An 18,438-nucleotide genomic window follows, 5' to 3' on the forward strand; every position below is an offset into this window, starting at 1 on the left:
TTCCTTCCTTCCTTCCTTCCTTCCTTCCTTCCTTCCTTCCTTCCTTCCTTCCTTTCTTTCCTTCCTTCCTTCCTTTTTATTTAGAGAGGGAAGGGGGAGGGGGAGAGGGAGAGAGAGAGAGAGAGAATCTCAAGCAGACTCCCGGCTGAGCACGGAGCCTGACATGGGGCTTGATCTCACGACCCTGAGATCATGACCTGAGCTGAAATCAAGACTCGGATGCCCAACTGAGCCATCCAGGTGCCTCATCTGTTAATTCTTTCTTTTTATTTTTAATTTTTTAAAATTAAAAAATTTATTTTTTTATTAACATATAGTGTATTATTTGTTTCAGGGTGTTAATTCTTTCTTAAAAGCTAGCTGATGTTTGCCCCATTTTCCCTAAGCATTATACTACTACGACCACTAGAACAAAATGACTTTTATGACCGTCTAGCTACTTTCTGCTCCTTAACAATATAAGTTCAAATGCTACAGATGGTTGAGAGTGATACCAGTTCAAGCATTATCCAGGTATATGGTGACACATCCATTTTTACTAATTTGGATTCATGGCTGAGTGGCTGACAAGATGGAGTGAAGTTCAATCCTTCTAACCCAGTCTCCAGGAAAATGTTCTACTCCCTGTACTCAAATGAATGCTTGGATTTACCCCGTCTTCTTATTCTTACTTTGACGGCTGTATACATGTCCCAGGTGCACAACTAGTGGCTTTTATGAACTTCACTTAATCCCACTTACCTCTCTAAACTAAGGGGACAATGGCCATTCCATTCTCCCAATAATATACCAAGTTGCAGACTTTTTGAGAGAGCTTAGACAGTAGTTGAATGGTCAGAAAGTCCTGGGTTCAGATCTGATTCAGCCTCAATTTTCTTATCGATAAAACAAGACTAATACTGCTGATCACATAGCACTGTTGTAAGGATAGTATTGGTAAAGGTCATGGTAAATGCTCAAGAAATGATACTGTTATCATATTAGCTCCACACCATGCAGATCTGTAGTCTCTTTGAATATATCTCCGTGCACAGTTTTCCTAGTGGGTGCTCTGGGTATTTACAAATGCGTACGTGCCTTACTACAATTCACTGGTGTTAACATGTTCTACTTGGAGTGAAGCGTGGAGACTTTATTTCCATTTAGGTCTCTTTACTTTACTTACTTTTAAATAACATTGTCTTGAGTGTCAGCTGGTGGCATAATTTTTGTTTTAATCACTGAATATAGGATTTGTAAAACTCATGAGGAGGATAGTTTATCATACGAATCCATATCTCTGTTCTTCTGTTGTTCTTCCTTCCTTTCTGATGCTCCATGATTCCTTCATTTGTCATCTCCTTTCAGTCTGAGGAACTTCCTTTGGCCAATCTTTATAGGTTAAAAACAAATACTTCATTTTTCTTAGTTGGAGAATATTTTTATTTCCTCTTCATTCCTGTTTAATGAAGTTTCACTGAATCTAAAATTCACAGTTTGACGGGTTTTTTTCTTTCAGCACTTGAAAAATGTCATGCCACTCTCTTCTTTCCTCCATGGTTTCAGATGAGAAGTCTGCTGTCATATTACCTCCCTGACAGGTAATGTGTCATTTCTCTCCCACTATCTTCAGGACTTTTTGGTTGTTGTTTTTAGTTTCCGAAACATAGTTATGATGTGTCTTTGCATGCATTTCTTTGGGTTTATCCTGCTTGGGTTTTTCTCAGCTTCTTATACCTGTAGGTTTATGTCTTTTGCCAAACTTGCAAGTTTCAGCCATTACTTCTTCAAATACTCTTTGAGTCCCACTTGCTTCCTCTCCCGAGACTCCAGTGATATACATGTTGGATCTTTTGTCACTGTGCTTGAGGCTCTATCCATTTTTTTTTTCAGTGTATTTCTTTTTGTTGCGCAGATTGGGTAAATTCTATTTTCCGTCCTCGACTTCACTGATTCTATTCTCTGTCATTTTGTTGGGGAAGGTCTTCAAAAAGCCGTGACTGTCAGTTGACCTGGACCCTGTGAGCTGGGCCCGGGTGATTAGAGGCTCCTCACATCCTCCCTTGCTTTGAAATGTGGGTTCCACTTGCCTTTCGGCTCCCAGAGGCTGCTCCAAGGGCACAGCCTTGAGATCGTGATATGGTGTTGAGAACTATCTGCACAGTATACTTGGATGAACCCAGTTGAGGCCTCCATATAAACTTTAAGATTTGGTGGGCAAGTGCAGGGATCCATTCATCTTGTGGCCACCCAAGTACGTTCTCTTAGCCTACTCAACCAACCTGGAGTGGTCTGCCCCTTTCCCCCTGTGTCTCCCTACCCCCCATGTATAGGGGGGTGGTTTCAGATTATACCCGGGAAGCTCCTGACAGGGTTATGCACCAACACATCTCCACTTTACTATTGAGCCCAACCAGTGAGATTTTTGTTTCTGTTATATTTTTCATTTCTGTAATTTACATTTGGTTCTTTTTAAAAAATAACATATTCTTAATCTCAGGAAACAAACTGAGGGTTGCTGTAGTGGTGGGAGGTGGGAGGGATGGGGTGGCTGGGGGATAGACACTGGGGAGGGTATGTGCTATGGTGAACACTGAATTGTGTAAGACTGATGAATCACAGACCTGTACCTCTGAAACAAATAATACATTATATGTTAAAAAAAAAAAAAAAAAAGAAGAGGATAGCAGGAGGGGAAGAATGAAGGGGGGGAAACCGGAGGGGGAGACGAACCATGAGAGGCTATGGACCCTGAGAAACAAACTGAGGGTTCTAGAGGGGAGGGGGTGGGGGGATGGGTTAGCCTGGTGATGGGTATTGAGGAGGGCACATTCTGCATGGAGCACTGGGTGTTATGCACAAACAATGAATCATGGAATACTACATCAAAAACTAATGATGTAATGTATGGTGACTAACATAATAAAACAATGAAAAAAAACTATTTCTTTGCTGAGATTTTTGATTTTTTGTTTCTTTCAAGAGAATTTATCATTGTTTTTTGAAGCATTTTTATGATGGCTGTTTTAAAATCCCTGTCAGATAATTCCAACATCTGATTCATCTTGGTGATTGGTGTCAAATGGTTGTCTTTTCTCATTCCAGTTGTGATTTCTTGCTTCTTGGTATGATGAGTGAGCTTCTATTGCATCTTGGACATTTGGCTCTTATGTTAGGAGACCCTGGGTCCTGTCTAAATCTTTTCTTTTAAAAGGAAGTCACCCAGTTTAGGTTTAGCAGGCAGGTCCTGGCCTACTTCTTTAGGCCAATTACAATTTAATTTTTAGAGGCTTTGTGGTGCCATTTTGATTTGTGGTGCTTGGTGTCCCTTGGGGAGAAAGGAATTCTCTTGCCTATGGGGATACAGAGGGAATCCTGAGCTGGACACTTGTGGTGAGATCCCCCTTGCCCGTGCTCCCAGCCCCAAGTGTCTCTCGGTGGGGGAGAAGAGCCTTAAGCCTGGCAGGCAACATACAGATGTAAGTGGTGAATTAATGCTATTTTCTAACTCAGATAAGAAAACTTTCTGTCTTAGTTTTCTGAGTAGTTTAAGGGATTCTCTTCAGTCTGAATTATCTAGAAGATAGTGTTCTCTGTCATGCGAGGATACTCGCATTAGTGAACACACCAGTCCTAACTCCGGTGCAGGGCAAGCGTAGCACATCCTCACCTCCAAGTGTATGTGACTGGCATCAGGCTCTTACTGTGGTGTGGATTTGTTTCCTTATTTGTTTTTTAAAATTTGAATGCCTTAAAGGGGGCCATATACAGTCCAGTTCACCAGAGGCTCTCTGACTTGCTTATTTGTTCATTTAAATATTTATGGAGCATATACTATGTTCTAGGAACTGTTCTAGGGATTAGGGACACATCGATAAGCAAATCAGAGCCCCTCCCCCCCAATTCCCTGTGCTGGAGGCAGTCACACTCTAGGACACCTTACTTCTTTGTGCCCATATCCAGTGTCACCATTTTCCTACCTGCCTGTGGGTATCGAGTCTGTGCCTTGCTCTGAGGAAGGACGGGGAGAATCTGGGGTCTCTTAGAGTAATTTTAAGTATTTTACTATGGTGATTTCTTTCCTTCACTGACAAAAATAGCATACCATGTAAGAAAATAGAATGAGGAAATCACCAATACACTGATGTAGTAGAAATATTTTAATAAGAAAAATGACTGAACAGTGTTGACTTTCAAAACATTCTTTTTTTTTTTTAATTTTTTTTGAAAGATTTTATTTATTTATTTGAGAGAGAGAGAATGAGAGACAGAGAGCATGAGAGGGAGGAGGGTCAGAGGGAGAAGCAGACTCCCCGCCGAGCAGGGAGCCCGATGCGGGACTCGATCCCGGGACTCCAGGATCATGACCTGAGCTGAAGGCAGTCGCTTAACCAACTGAGCCACCCAGGTGCCCGACTTTCAAAACATTCTTAAGAGGTGCTTTTTGAAGATGATGTATTCTCTGATGCTGGGATGACAGTTTCAAAGGCTGGAAACTATTTACTGAAGGAAAGTGGTATAAAATACCAAGTTGTATCTTCGGGCCAAAGTGGATCAAAAAGGTTATAACCTAAGATGACTAGAAATCTTTCATCTGGAATGATGAGGTGTGTTAAAAAAATATCTAATCTTATGTTGCAAAGAATTCCAGAATTAGAAAAGTCTCTTAAAGTTCGTTTTGGGGAAGGATAATTTCACATATGGGTATTAAATATTATCCCAAGCAGCTGAACTAACTAGAGACATAAACTATATGACAAGGTTCTCAGTACAGTTCATGGATGAGATTCCCTTAAGGGTTCATTAAAAAGACATTAAAGATGTGTCTTTCTGGGTCTCATGATGGAAGACAAGAGTCTCCCATCCAACCCCTTGCGGTGCCCCTGTTAGAAACCCTGCTTCTGCTCATATTACATGTCTCAACCCAGGTGAGGGATGGTGTTCCCACTCAGGTCTAAGACCAAAACAACATCAGCAACCCCTGAGACAGCATATCATAGGAGGGATTTCCTTTCTGACAATACCCCCTGAATCTTCTTTCCTCTCATCAAATACTCCTGAATCATTTACTGATGGAGTTAGGATTTTTATTATACTAACCTGATTCTGATTTACAAAAAAAAAGGCAGCATAAAGGTGAAATTAGTTCAAAATCTGCCACTTCCCAGCCGGGTGAGGTAGGCATGTCACATCTCACTTGGGCTCAGGGCTCAGCCTGCTTTCTGCAGCAATCAGGGGTTAGAGGAACTCTCCTGCTCACTCACAAAGACAGCAAAGGAGGCAGGGTGTGTGAAAGTGCCTTGCAAAATCTTATATTCCTCTTTGTGAGGATGAACATTAGTTCTTGGTAGCTGATGGAGCAGGCTGGCATTCTTTTCTCTGTATTCAGAGTACCGACATACATTCCTCACCCACTCCACTTCCCCAACAAGACACGGTGCTTACCTGATGAGCTCTACTGTTTCCGAATACATCGTATAAGGAGATTTGGATTCCATTGGGCCTTGTTCCATTGCGTTTCCACACTCAATAAATGACAAAGCTGCTTCAGCATAGTTCAAAGCCTTTCCAAACTTTTCCACCTGATCAACAGAGTTAATACAGTGTCTTCCTTAAGTACAGTTTTTTTTAAACGGCATTGTCACATAGTCTATACACTTTATTTGAGAAACCCGACTGTAAGTTCCAAAATCCTGTGAATGAAGCCGAGAGAAGAAAGAAATAGGATGCTTCCTTCTCTAGTTATTTTTGCAAATTGCTACTGGTTCAGGGTAAATGAGTGAATGGTTACAGACAGAAATGTCCCAAATCCATACAACAACTGCCAATCAGAATTGGTCAGAACTACACGGTTGCTCTAATTTCTCTTTCTTTCTAACCCCTAATTGCTGGGCAACTTCCCTCCTTGTCCCTCCATGCTATGCTAAATAAAAAATGACCTGGGGGGATTATCTCAAGTTGTCTAAATGTATGTTAATTTCCCCCCACGTCAGTGAGGATAACTGGGAATCAGCGTCATATTCTTCGGTTCTCATAAATCTGAACTTACACGTGAAGTTCCTACTTCCACATATTGTTACTCTCTGTGGTAATTACATATTCTAAATTCAGATTGTATAATCTTCCCAGTTTTCACATATTCATTCATCAACCCAAACAGAATTACACAAATACTCTACTAATCTAGGTCTTGCCTCTAAAAACAATTCTCATTCATAATGGATACCGTAGAAAGCACCAATGGAGAGCAAAACTCTCCCTCCTTGGCAAATCAAGGTTTTAAACAGCTTATAACCCTAATAGGCCATAGAGAAATATTTCTTGGCAGCGCTTTCAGACTAAGGAGGTCCTTTCATTCAACAAGTATTTTTTACAGCACCCAGTTCTGTGCAGCGTGCACTTGATACACAAAAGCTCCTTCCAGGAACCCAGAATATATTTGAGGAGAGAAAACGTGTACCCACGGTATAGTTCAAAGTGCAAGGCAGTCTGTGATTAACTGATAAAATGTAAAGCCAAGAGTCCAATGCAAAGAGATGGTAAGAAGTGCGGAAGTCAGGGGGTTCAGAGAGGCTGGGGGGATTTCAGGGGGGAGACCTGAAAATGAGAGTAGGCAGGCAGTACGACTTGGCTGGGTTTGGGGAGGAAGCAGAAGGTGTGAGGAGCTGTGAGTGTGTGTGTGAGGCTCTGCGGCTGCAGGGGCCCACTGGCTGGCATGAGTGAGGTGTGCTCAGAGGCCAGGAGGGCATCAGCCTGGCTGGAGCAGCATGTTGATAGGAAAGGCACAATCTTGGTAAACCTTGGGTGATTCAGGCAGAAAATTTCATTCTGCTTTAACATTTGGTGCCCTTCTCCAATAGTGACCACGCATCAGCTTCTTCAGGTGACCAGAACTCTCCATCAGACTGTGGGGTTGTGAGGACAAGAACTGGACCTTCCATTTCCCTCGTCTATTTTCTGATAACTCTGCTTATTTCCCCTGCACACCTGTGTACCTAGGCAGAGAGCTTCATACAAATAAATGTTTGATGGGCAACATTACTGGGAGAAGGGTACACTTCTGGTTTCAGCATCTTCAGCACTGGAATAATACCCTAAAGGACATTCGAAATGCCCTAATGCCAGTTAGGAATGCTGGAGGGGAACAGAACTGGAATTACTAGGTAGGAAGGAGTCTCTTTGGAGGAGACCCTAAGATGGAACAACCATGTGATCTCTCAGAAAAAAAACAGAAGTTTTCTATTTCTTGCCTGGAGGAGTCAAGCTTTCCAAAACAGGAGATTATCCAAGTAAGAAAAGTTATTTTTTTTTTTGAAAACATCAAATCATGGTGACTTTAGGGTCTTATGTGCAGCATAATAGTTTCTGTGTTGTACAGTTTCACAGGAAGTATTAATTTTGGCAGATACATAGGCAGAACAGGAGTCTTTTTGAAAAGGGATTTGATCCTGGGACCAAGCCAAGGGTTGGCCAGGCTAACAAGAAAGAAAAATGCAAACCTAGATTTTTTTTTTTTTTAAAGGAACAAAATACTACCACCCACTGACTCCATTGCCTCTAGTTACTATTCAAACCTTAGAACTAAATTGAAATATTCATTTATCCGGGACTTTCTCCCAGTCAGACATTATTGGTTGAAGTCATAATTTATTGGGTTATGAGCACTTGATTATATAAACATTTCTCCATTTAACAGACCCAGCCATCCTTGTAATAGATTTTATAATTACCCCAGCTATATTGCCCCAATGATGAAGCTGCAGTACAAACATAATTTGGAAGAACATATCTGGAAGGAAAAGGGTCTTACCATTGCATCTGCTTTATGTTTCATCCGTTTAGCTTCTTGCATAAAATAATCTGCACTGCGTGGCCTACAGGAGAGAATATTAAATGTCATTATTGTGTAAGCGCAAGATCTTTTGAAAATATTCTTCCCTTTTACTCAAACTTGAATCACAATTTTCAAAATCTGTTTAATAGGGAATCAAGCATTTTTGCATTCTCAAATTACTGCATATATGTGAAATATCACAATTCCTTTTCTCTTAAATTAGGTATTCAAAACACACTCAATATATGCAGATAGTCTACATTTACAGTGATTTTAACATGGTTCCCCAGTGCCTAATTTGTGAATCAGATTTCTTATTGCATAGTTAAGAAAACAAGTAAAAAAATCTTATTTTACACGATATTTGTATACAACAATCCCTTTTTAATGTAAAGATCATAAATATACCTCATAATAACTGTATGATATGTATGGGCGAGTATGTTTATGTATTCTTATGAAAGTACCTGTCATTTATATGCATAAATGGCACCTACAACTGTATGTATCTATATATAATTATTTTAGGGCTTCACAGTGAAACATGAAAAGAGGTAATACTGTATCATTATATTCCAGTTGTAATGAAGTTAATTGTAAAGTGATGTCTACCTTGTAACAATGCAAACGTGGCATATATTCTCCAGAGTTCTGATTAGCTGGCTGGTAAACATTAACAGCAGACATGTGCATTATTAAAGCAATAACCCTGGCCAGCAGTAACTCTGCTGGGGGAGGAAGGTAATTCATATGGAGACTGATCTGAGTGTGTGTAATGACCCCAAGTTATGCTAAGCTACTCATCAGACAGTACCTTTAAATGCTTAGTCTGATAGATTTTTAAAAATCTGCATACTCTAGGTACCATCAGCATAAGCTTTTTTACATTATGGGTCTTTATATAATCAATAAACTTGACCTATTCCTGCATATCCAATATAAGCCAGGACTCCCCAAATGAGAGGTAAGATGTAAATAGTGACATTAATCACAGACTGACTCACCTATTGTTATATGCTTATTCTGAACTCTCTTCTTTCAGATTCTAATGGGTCTTTCCCCTTACTGCAATATTAGGTGGTCAGAGCATCCTTTTATCCAAAGAGGTCAAAATGCTTGGAAACACCATGCGTACTATGACTATGACATCGCAGTCCCAAAAGTTTATCCTCATCTTAATCGTTTTAATCAATCAAACAAAAAACAAACCATGATCATCATAATTAGTTTCAAGTACAAATTACGGAGGCGAGAAAAGGACCTTGGTTTTCTTTTACTTCCCCATAAAATATTGTATTACTGCGGTAATGTGCTGAGAATATTTAACTTTTCCAACAAAGAAATAAGGAACAGAGTTGCAGAATTTCCCGTCTCTGGCTCATCATCCCTCTATCATTCTTCTTGCCACTCAGGCCTGAAACCTTTCCTTCATCTCGGGGGGGTCTCTGTGGTGGGGGGGCCTGAGGTGTCCTTCATAGGAAGGCCCTGCTCCTACTGGCTCTGTTTCTCTAGTTCATCTCCTAGATGTTCACACTTCTTCCATTTGAATGGGTTTTAGTTGCTTTTACGTGTGGTTTTCTCTTCCTTGTCCACACATTGACCTTTGAACACATACTGAATACTGGTCTTAGATTTCAATTCTGGCATTTTACATTTTTGTTGCTACTGTCCTTGTTTTTTAACGGCCTTTGTTTCAGAGCAGTTTTAGGCTTACAGCAAAATTAAATGGAAAGTATAGAGAGTTGTCATATACTTACTGCCTCTTTCCCACCAGCCTCCCTCACCTTCCATAACATCCCCCACCAGAGAGGCACATTTGTTACAACTGATGAACCTACACTGGCACGTCATTATCACCCAAAGTCCACAGTTACATTAGGGCTCACTCTTGGTGTTGTACATTCTGTGGGGTTTAACAAATGTATAATGACATTTATCCACCATTATAGGTTCATAGAGAATAGCTGCACTGTCCTTAGATTCCTCTCCATTATTTTTTGTTGTCTTTTTGCTGAATGCCCCAGCATAGAAGACCAGACCCTTATCTCCAGGCCAGACCCAGACCTAACTTCTGAGCTTCAGATGAGTTCCCAGAGCCTATCTGCTCAGGAGAGGAGTTCCAGTATCTTCATCCATTCCTCTTCCCTGTTATCAGATGCTGTGAGCGTATCCTCCTTGTAAATATCCTTCCTTTCCTTAGTGACCACATCCACTACCCAGGCCTAGGCTTTCATTACCTCTCCTGGCCTCTAGTTTCACTCCCCTCCAACCTATCCTGAGCTTGAACCCTCGACCAGTGTTTGTAAAACATGGCTTTCATTACATCACCATCCTACTCACAGACCTAAAATCAATCCCCAGATTCCACGGGATCAAATCTCAGTTCAGGCCCCCAAAGATCTTGCCTAACCCCTGGAACTGTACCAGTTACTCATGAAGGCCCTCAACCACAGCCATGGGTGGCTTCCTCACTGTGTCGTTCACATGCCATCTCTGTCTTAGAACTGCTCTGCTCCCCCTTTTCCTCTTACCTGGAACAGTCTGCTCACCGCATGCATATTCACTGAGTGCCTTCTATGAGTTATCTCTCCCCCAAATTCTTAAGCTGTGAGGTGTCCTTGGTAACTTGGTCCACGCTCATCTCTGTCCTTCCTGGATGCCCCTTCTTGTTTACACTACACTTTTAGTCATTTAATTACCTCCTGAGCTATAGGGCTACAATCTTTGCACTTGGGCAGTTCTGTAGCTGGTACATTTTCAGCAGGGAATATGCTGTGGACATCTTTGATCTTCCACACCCTATAGTTTTAGGCACATGGGAGAAGGTACATGAATCCCTCCTGAATAGCACTGAATTCATTTTGAGCTTAGAAGAGAGTGGTGGCTTCTAATGGGGTGCAGCATCACAGCCAATAAGCCAGAGAACGTCTCCATGGCAACTTGAAATTCTCCACATCATTATCTGCTCCACACTCTAGTATATGAGTTTGGTCAATTTTTTTCTTGCCTGGTTTTCTAGACCTTGTTACTAATAGATGATCATTTCAAATGCATTTCATTTTCATGAAAGGATTCTCCTGGCAATAAGCTATGGCATCTTAGTTTTAACCAGCCTTCTAAGTTACCCTTAGGGATGGCGGCATCTCCTAATTCCTCATATATGTTCCTTCATCAACACTGTTTTCATCTGCAGCCTATGAATGTATTTTTTAGACGTGATACGGAGGCTGAGTCACAAACTCTCACAATAGTGTACGTGGATAAGTAACACATCTAATTTTCTGACTGTATCATAGCAGTTGACACTAACCTGAGATGCTGGGAAAAAATGTACCATCGGAGGCCATTTACAAACACATTAGTTAGAATTCTCATCTTTGCATGTAATGGAGCGCTCACCACACCGAGTCACTGAAGATTGCCTGATGACTGGCTCACTTTCTCCTTTCAGGTATTTCCAGTGCCATGCTCCTAGACCAGAACATTATGGAGGCAGTGGGGCCAATGGGATGCCACCGAACACTGTCCAGCTGTGCAGTGGACGCATACTATCATGAAGGCATCACTCTGACGTCAGGGTACAAGTCAGGAGGAAGGTAGAATTGTGGTCACCCCTGGGGCACTTACAGACTATAACTTGGCCCAGGTCCTACAATAAAATCTAATTATTTCAGTGTTCAAACAGATTTGTGATCTAAGCTTCTTTTTTTTAACATGAAAAGCCTAGAGTTTTCGTTTTTCATTTAGATAACATTCCTTGTACTGTTTTTTCACAGTGATGGTATTTTATGATGATACATCAATAAACCTAATGAAAGTTCAATTAAACATCATACATGTAACTAACTGTGTATCTTGGGCTCTTCAGAAATGGGGCTTGCGAGTGATCCTTTTAAAAGCCAAGGCTTAGCCATGTATATCTTTGTTGTAAGAGCTCTCTGCAACAAAAAAGAAATCTCAACACTTGATCCAAATAGAATGTTTTCTTTCTTCTCCTCACCCTCCCACTACCCCCACCTATAAATACGCAGCTTTAGTTCTGAGCAGCAACAGGGTTTGAACTACCCCAATATTTCTTCTGGCAGAGGAGTATTAAAGCAACCTTGCTTTTTGTTCTGCTCCATGGCTGAGATCGAGTTGAATGGTCTCCCACAGAGAGGATGGCAGCCTTCTTTCTGTAATTCCTACCTCTGTGAAATGCACCCCCCTCCCCACCAGCAGAGCCGCCTGTTTTGTGAAAACTGGCAGGGATGGGAGCTCAATGTGTTTGAACAAACAGGTTCCTTGGCACAGCAGAAATCTGGATAATTTTCTTAGGGAAGTTGAAGTCCAAATCAGACAAATAGGCAACTGCATACCAAATGAATTCATCATCCGATATTCTGTCAGCTTGTCATCTGATAAGTCCCATGGGTGTTACTGTGTCCCTCAGCTTTGAAGTACTTTCTTCACAAAGAAGGACACGTAAGAAGTTAGGTACAGGCACTCCCCCACTGCTTTCTGAAAGTTTGCGGTACGCCACTTGGCTTTTACGAAAGACCCAGAATGGTTTTTGCTAATCTGGAGAGGATTTTCACGCTTCCGAAAAAAGCCTTACTGTACTAATGTAGGTCTTTCTTCAAAGTGAAGTAGTGCAAGGCGAGCTCTCGGAGAGCCGGGATATTCCTCACTTTACACAATTTTGGCTTACAAATGGTTTCATAGGAACGCTCTACCTTCAGATAGCGGGGGATCCTGCAATTCTTTTTAATCCACTAAAGTGAACACGACTGAGGAGGGCACTTCAGATGCAGGGACTCTGGCGGGCTGGTGTTGGCTTTATGAGTGCTTTTTGAGGGAAGCAGGTACACTGCATTTAAGCAGCAAGGTTTCAAATGCAGTTTTTGTTTCCATTAGCTGGATGCTGGCTGGGACCCCAGGGTCTCCAGAGCCTGGCTTCTCAGAAGCACAAGTGATCACTCATTGTGTCTCATACAGGCCATGGGCTCTTGCCCATGACTGCTTCTCTCCTGGTCATGCACAGAAAACAGCGTGTTTTCCAGGATGCACAGGCTAAGTGTAGCAGGTTTTTGTCATTCAGTCAAAAGCAATTTTCTATTGAAATGGAAACTCATCACTTTGATTGTTGTTCTTCTCTGGGTGTGACATTTAAAATAAAATAATTTTACAGACTCTTTTTTTTTTTTTTAAAAGATTTTATTTATTTGCGAGAGAGAGAATGAGAAACAGAGAGCATGAGAGGGAGGAGGGTCAGAGGGAGAAGCAGACTCCCCGCCGAGCAGGGAGCCCGATGTGGGACTCGATCCCGGGACTCCAGGATCATGACCTGAGCTGAAGGCAGTCGCTTAACCAACTGAGCCACCCAGGCGCCCCAGTTTTACAGACTCTTAAAATGATCAGAGAACTAAGATTTCAATCAGGGAGGTCTGAAGGCATTGTCCTTCACTACTCCCCACCACCCCAAGTCTAGCCTTTTTCTTTCTCTGTGTCTCTGTTTCAGTTAGAACAAAATAACTTGGCTGAGAGACCGGGATCTCATAAAGGAGAAAATTCCATATGAAGAACATAAAGGTGTACTAATGGGGGGCGCCTGGGTGGCTCAGTCGGTTGAGTGTCTGCCTTCAGCTCAGGTCATGTCCTCAGGGTCCTGGGATCGAGTCCCGCATCAGGCTCTCTGCTCAGTGGGGAGTCTGCTTCTCCCTCTCTATCTCCCTCTGTGCTCTCTCTCCCTCTCTCAAATGAATAAATAAAATCTTAAAAAAAAAGGTGTACTAATGGTCTATCAGGTAAGGTGGGGAAGGGGGACCGTCAGGAGAAGAACAATGGCCACAGCAAGCCCTCTGTGGGCGTGCCTTGTCTCAGTGTACTATCACCTCCTCAAGGATTTCAATTGGTGTCCTCTGATGAAATCATGCCACAGGAGATCTGACCTTTTATGTACCGGACTCTTCCCATCCTCTATAAAATTAAATCCTTTTAGCTACAGATTGCTGAGCATAATTACATCACAAATGCCAAACCTTCTTCCTTCCCCACTGGCCACATTTCACACTCTATGGCCTTCAGTGGCACATGGTCGAGGGAGTCTTTTCTCAATGTCGGGAGGTGTAAGTAGCTGGGCTCCTGTTACTGGTGTCACGGGGACAGATGGACTGTTTGGTGGTTGTGATGAATGTGATGATCGTGACTGGCTCTTCCTTGTGAAATATGGGCAGGAGACAGTACAGCCTGTCTGCAGTGCTGGCACTCGGGATTCGCTGGCTTCCCAATGCAGCAATATGGCTGCTGGGAAAGGAGACTTGATTTCCCAGCCAAGAACTTCACCACTCAGCTCTGCTCAGGACTTCTGTACCAAGGCCTTCATGACACAGTTGTTCTCTCTCGATGTTCCTGGGCCAAGAACTCCCCTGTCACAAAGTAATTTGCAGCTCATGGCTTCGCACTAATAAAATCAGTTTCTAGGCTCTGGGTTGAATCAAATGCTGTCACTCATTGACATAAATTCTTACAGATTTTTTTTTTAACAAAAGTTTGGCAATCACACCAGTGTCACCTTAAAACCGTGGCTGTCAAGCAGTGGCTGTCGAGCACGGCTAAACGTCGGGGAGGAGGTGCAATCACACTGCCACCAATCCGAGCCTGCAAATTAGGCAGAACAAGCTGACCTGGATCACATTCTTAAAATAAGTGTTATTGCATTCGGTTCCATCTGCATCCCAAAGACACAAATTGGCGCCTGTTTACTTGGTAAGTAACACAGGAAAAAGGGCTGAGAAGCCCGTGAATTTAAATTTACCTTCATGTAGATTCCTTATACTCTCGGGGGTGGGGTGGGGTGGGGGAACTGCTGGCATTACTCTCCTGGGAATGTTATTCTAATTCAGCTGTGTTCATTCAGCGCTTGATATTAAGTGCCCACTGAATTCAGCTGTTGTCTGAATCGCATGTTTATTCAACCATTAACCAGTATTTATAATACAAAAGGATGAGTTTCCTTTTTTTCTAGAAGCTACATGATGCGGCTTTAAAAATCAAATGACAGTGTGGCATCTGTTCGTTTTTGGATCATTGTAACTGGATTTCTGTCAACTCTAAATTACTCCGGGGCGATTTCTCTAGCTTGCTCTTTCTTTCCCACTGGTGGCCTTTCTGGTTGTCTCACTGCTTGTTGACGCCTTCAGTGAGGAGAAGTCAAGGAAAGTGACTGGAGCCAGGTCCTCGTCTGTCAACGAGGCTGCTGGTGGGGGGGAAGCTGGTGCAGAACAGAGCGGAGCGGAGCAGGCGAAGGTGGAAGTTCAGTGGTCCCAAGGCACTTTCCTGGGGAAGCCACCCATGTGCCTCCCTGCGCCCTGAATTAATGACTGAGGATTCATTAATTGCATATCTTAACTCCAGCCAATGTACCTGGCCCTTAGTAAGTACTCAGCACATACCAACTGGACCTGGGAGACATTCTGTACCAGTTTAGGTGACTTCCTAGCCCAGCCACCTCTTAAGGGACATGTATTTTTATTGTTTTAAGGAAGAGACAATGCCTAGTTTTGCTTTTCAAGCTTCAAGGATCTTCCCAAGACTTTCTTAGTTCAGTGGTTGAGTGGCTGTTCGAGTTGCCTGTTTATTTTACTTGTTATGGATTACAAATCAACTGGGACACATAGCAATTGGAACATGACATCTCTCTCTCCATATGATGGGTATGTAAGAGTGCTTTTTTATTCTATTATATCTATATCCAGAAAAAGAGAAACACTTTTATTGTAGCTGTCAGCCAGAAAAATTATACATATTGCTAATGGGAAGAACGAATGATGACAGCTTCTTCTTTGACACAGATAGTGAAAAAATTATATTAGCAATAGCCCCAGCAGATTGAGAAACATTTCCTCTTGTAAGTAGTCCAAGAAACTGCAGATCAAAGTACGGCCATTTAGTTGTTGCTGTTTCTGACTTAGCTTTTTGGTCCATATACTAGAAAGCTCCTTATATGTAAATTTTCCATATGTGTGTTTAATATCATTGTATTAATACATGTGATACCATTGTGTGTGTGTTTAAATATCATGCCCTTAACATCACCTGCTGGAAATGTTGGATGTCTTAAGCACCTTAGGGTCTAATGCACGTTGTGTTTGATCACGTTATTAGATTATGACTTCTGAATGCAAACTGCCATGTTACCATCAGACACAATTATAACCTCCCATTTTTACAAATGGTTAGAGCTCATGTGAACAGTTTATACCACCAAACCCTAATTATATGTGTACTTGACCAAGGGACTGTCCTCCCATTACATGCACCCACCCCGGGGATTAATTACCACTTCCCTCACTCGATGCTTAGGGCAGTGGAGAAGCCGAGGGAAGGGGAGGTGGTGAGGGCCAGGAAGAGAATGTGTTGGGGCTGAGTGCAGCTGTAGCCGCGATGGGAAGAAGAGAAAAACAGTCGCCCTCTTGGGCCACCCTTAAACTTTCATAAATCCAATTATCTTGGAATGTGTTCAGTAAGTGGAACAAACCAAAAACGTGGATTTGGCTTTCAACTCCCCAGTTCTGTGCCCTTAATTAGCTCACTGAAGTCCAAGTATAAATTGAGAACTACAACTTTGTATTCTCATTTCTCAAGAAGTCTACAGGGTGAATAAATAGAGTGTGTCCAGGCTCTGGGTGAAGTCGGGGCCAGAGAAGACGTTGGCTGGAAGATGAGGATGGAAGAGTCATCACCTCTGCACAGATGGTCACCCTCAGGAGATCTCATCTAACTGGGTCTTAGGAGAACCTCCAGGAGAGAGGTGTCATGACTATCATTTTTCCCGATAAGGAAGCTGGGACTCGAAGACATTTGGAACCCTTCACTTTTTCCAATTTTGGGTGGTGTTAGTGGTTTATAGTCTGTCCGTCAGCCAGACTGTAAGCAATTAGAGGACAGGATGTCTCAGTGCTGCACACTGTTCCACCCCAGGATTTAATGTGGCGCCTCACACAGACATGAACTGGATGCGTGTTAAACAGTTAACGCTGAACACAGGATTCAAGCCAAACTCTCGCCCATATCTTCTGTCTTCCAGGCTTGTGCTTGACACATATTTTTTTTCCCTAAGAGCCTAAATAATTTCCAGTACCATTTTATCACTTCTCCTTTGTCATTTTCAGCATCTCAAGAGCATTCCAAGTTGTTACTTTTATTCATCTTCTTCTCCTTTTAAATTGGTGCTGGAAATGGAAGTAATACTTGGGTTTCAGGCGCTAGGGCTGGGGGGAAGGATGACAGGACATTTTTTTCCTGTTTAAGACCTGTTTATGCTATTATAAAGAATATAGCACTTTAGAAGGAAATAAACCAGGAGTGAATTGCTATTATTCTTTGCCTATTATAATATACGAAAACAAAAATGCTTCTCTTTCTGGTGGCATACAACCGCCAACAGCCCAAAATGCAGGTGTGCTCAGAAATATAAGGCTCATGAATGCCATTTGCCTTAGCTTCCTGACATCTCGGATGCAACCCCAGCAGCTCTGGCTGTCGTAGCCTTTCAAAAGGCCCATGAGGACCCCGGGGGGTGTTCAAAGTCAAGCTCCAGTTCCCTCTGAGAAGGCAACACTTACCTGACCCAGTCACTCATGTAACCCTCCTACCCTCGGAGTTTCTGTTTTACCTTGCCCCTCACCACATCAACAAAGAGTCCACACTCACATATCATCGAAGACAAGTTTCTGCCTCTTGCAGTCCCTGTGGCCGTTGGCACCGGGAGACCATGGCTCTGTCTGTGGCCGTGACTTGTGGAGAACGTTTTCGGAATTGTTGTGAGTGGCCTTCTAAACAAAAAAACAACACACCAGTCTTTCAGAAACAGGCCACCTGGCTGAAAGAGCAACCCACTGCCCTGTGTTCTAGGCTAGAACTGATGATCCCTTGTGTTTGTTTATTTTTTAAGATTTTATTTGTCAGAGAGCACACAAGCAGGGGGAGTGGGAGAGGGAGAAGCAGGCTTCCCGCTGAGCAGGGAGCCTAATGTGGGGCTCGATCCCAGGACCCTGGGATCATGACCCGAGTCGAAGGCAGATGCTTAACCGACTGAGCCACCCAGGCATCCCGATCCCTTGTGTTTAAATGAAGAAAAAGAAATACATGCATTCCAGTTCTCGTGTCGAGGGCTTTCACACGTGTTGTCAAATGTCATTCTTATAATAGTATCAAAAGGGAAGTTCTTGGTGGCCCACTCTCACAGATCCAGAAACTGAGGCTGGCTGAAGTTAAGAAACTTGCCCGCGTTCAAATAGCTACTGTGGATCGGTGATGCCCAGGGCTTAGGACTCAAGCCCCTACTTTTCCCAGTTGGCTAGACCAGTGGTTCTCCAAGGTGAACTCTGCATCAGAATCATCCCGGGGGTGGGAGGGAGCTGTCAGCACACAGACAGCTGGACCCCCACCCGTCCAGAGCTGAATTTAGTAGGCGTGGAGTGGGGCCTGAGAACATTGCATTTCTAGCAAGTTCCAGGTGATGCTGATCCAGGAACCAAGCTTTAAGAACTGCTGACTCACGCAAAAGAGAAGTTGTTCAGGTCACAAATGGACTGATCCTCATTAGCTGTCTGTGAAGAATAGGAAAAGCCAAAGGGAATGAC

At 42.7% G+C, this 18,438-nt stretch overlaps 1 protein-coding gene across 1 annotated transcript in view; it reads right to left on the reverse strand.

Annotated features, from left to right (window-relative positions):
• The window catches only part of AFF3 (AF4/FMR2 family member 3), a 523,007-nt gene that overhangs the window by 11,715 nt on the left and 492,854 nt on the right, over positions 1 to 18,438 (reverse strand). Inside the window, exons 15-17 of the mRNA XM_035001779.1 lie at positions 17,507 to 17,628; positions 7,790 to 7,853; positions 5,425 to 5,561 (exon numbers count right to left, since the gene is read on the reverse strand). Of these exons, the coding sequence (XP_034857670.1) occupies positions 5,425 to 5,561; positions 7,790 to 7,853; positions 17,507 to 17,628 (323 nt within the window). The remainder of the gene's footprint in view (positions 1 to 5,424; positions 5,562 to 7,789; positions 7,854 to 17,506; positions 17,629 to 18,438) is intronic.

Source organism: Mirounga leonina, unplaced genomic scaffold (genome assembly GCF_011800145.1).
Source record: "Mirounga leonina isolate KUSES-001 unplaced genomic scaffold, KU_Mleo_1.0 Mir_125, whole genome shotgun sequence".
Taxonomy (NCBI): domain Eukaryota; kingdom Metazoa; phylum Chordata; class Mammalia; order Carnivora; family Phocidae; genus Mirounga; species Mirounga leonina.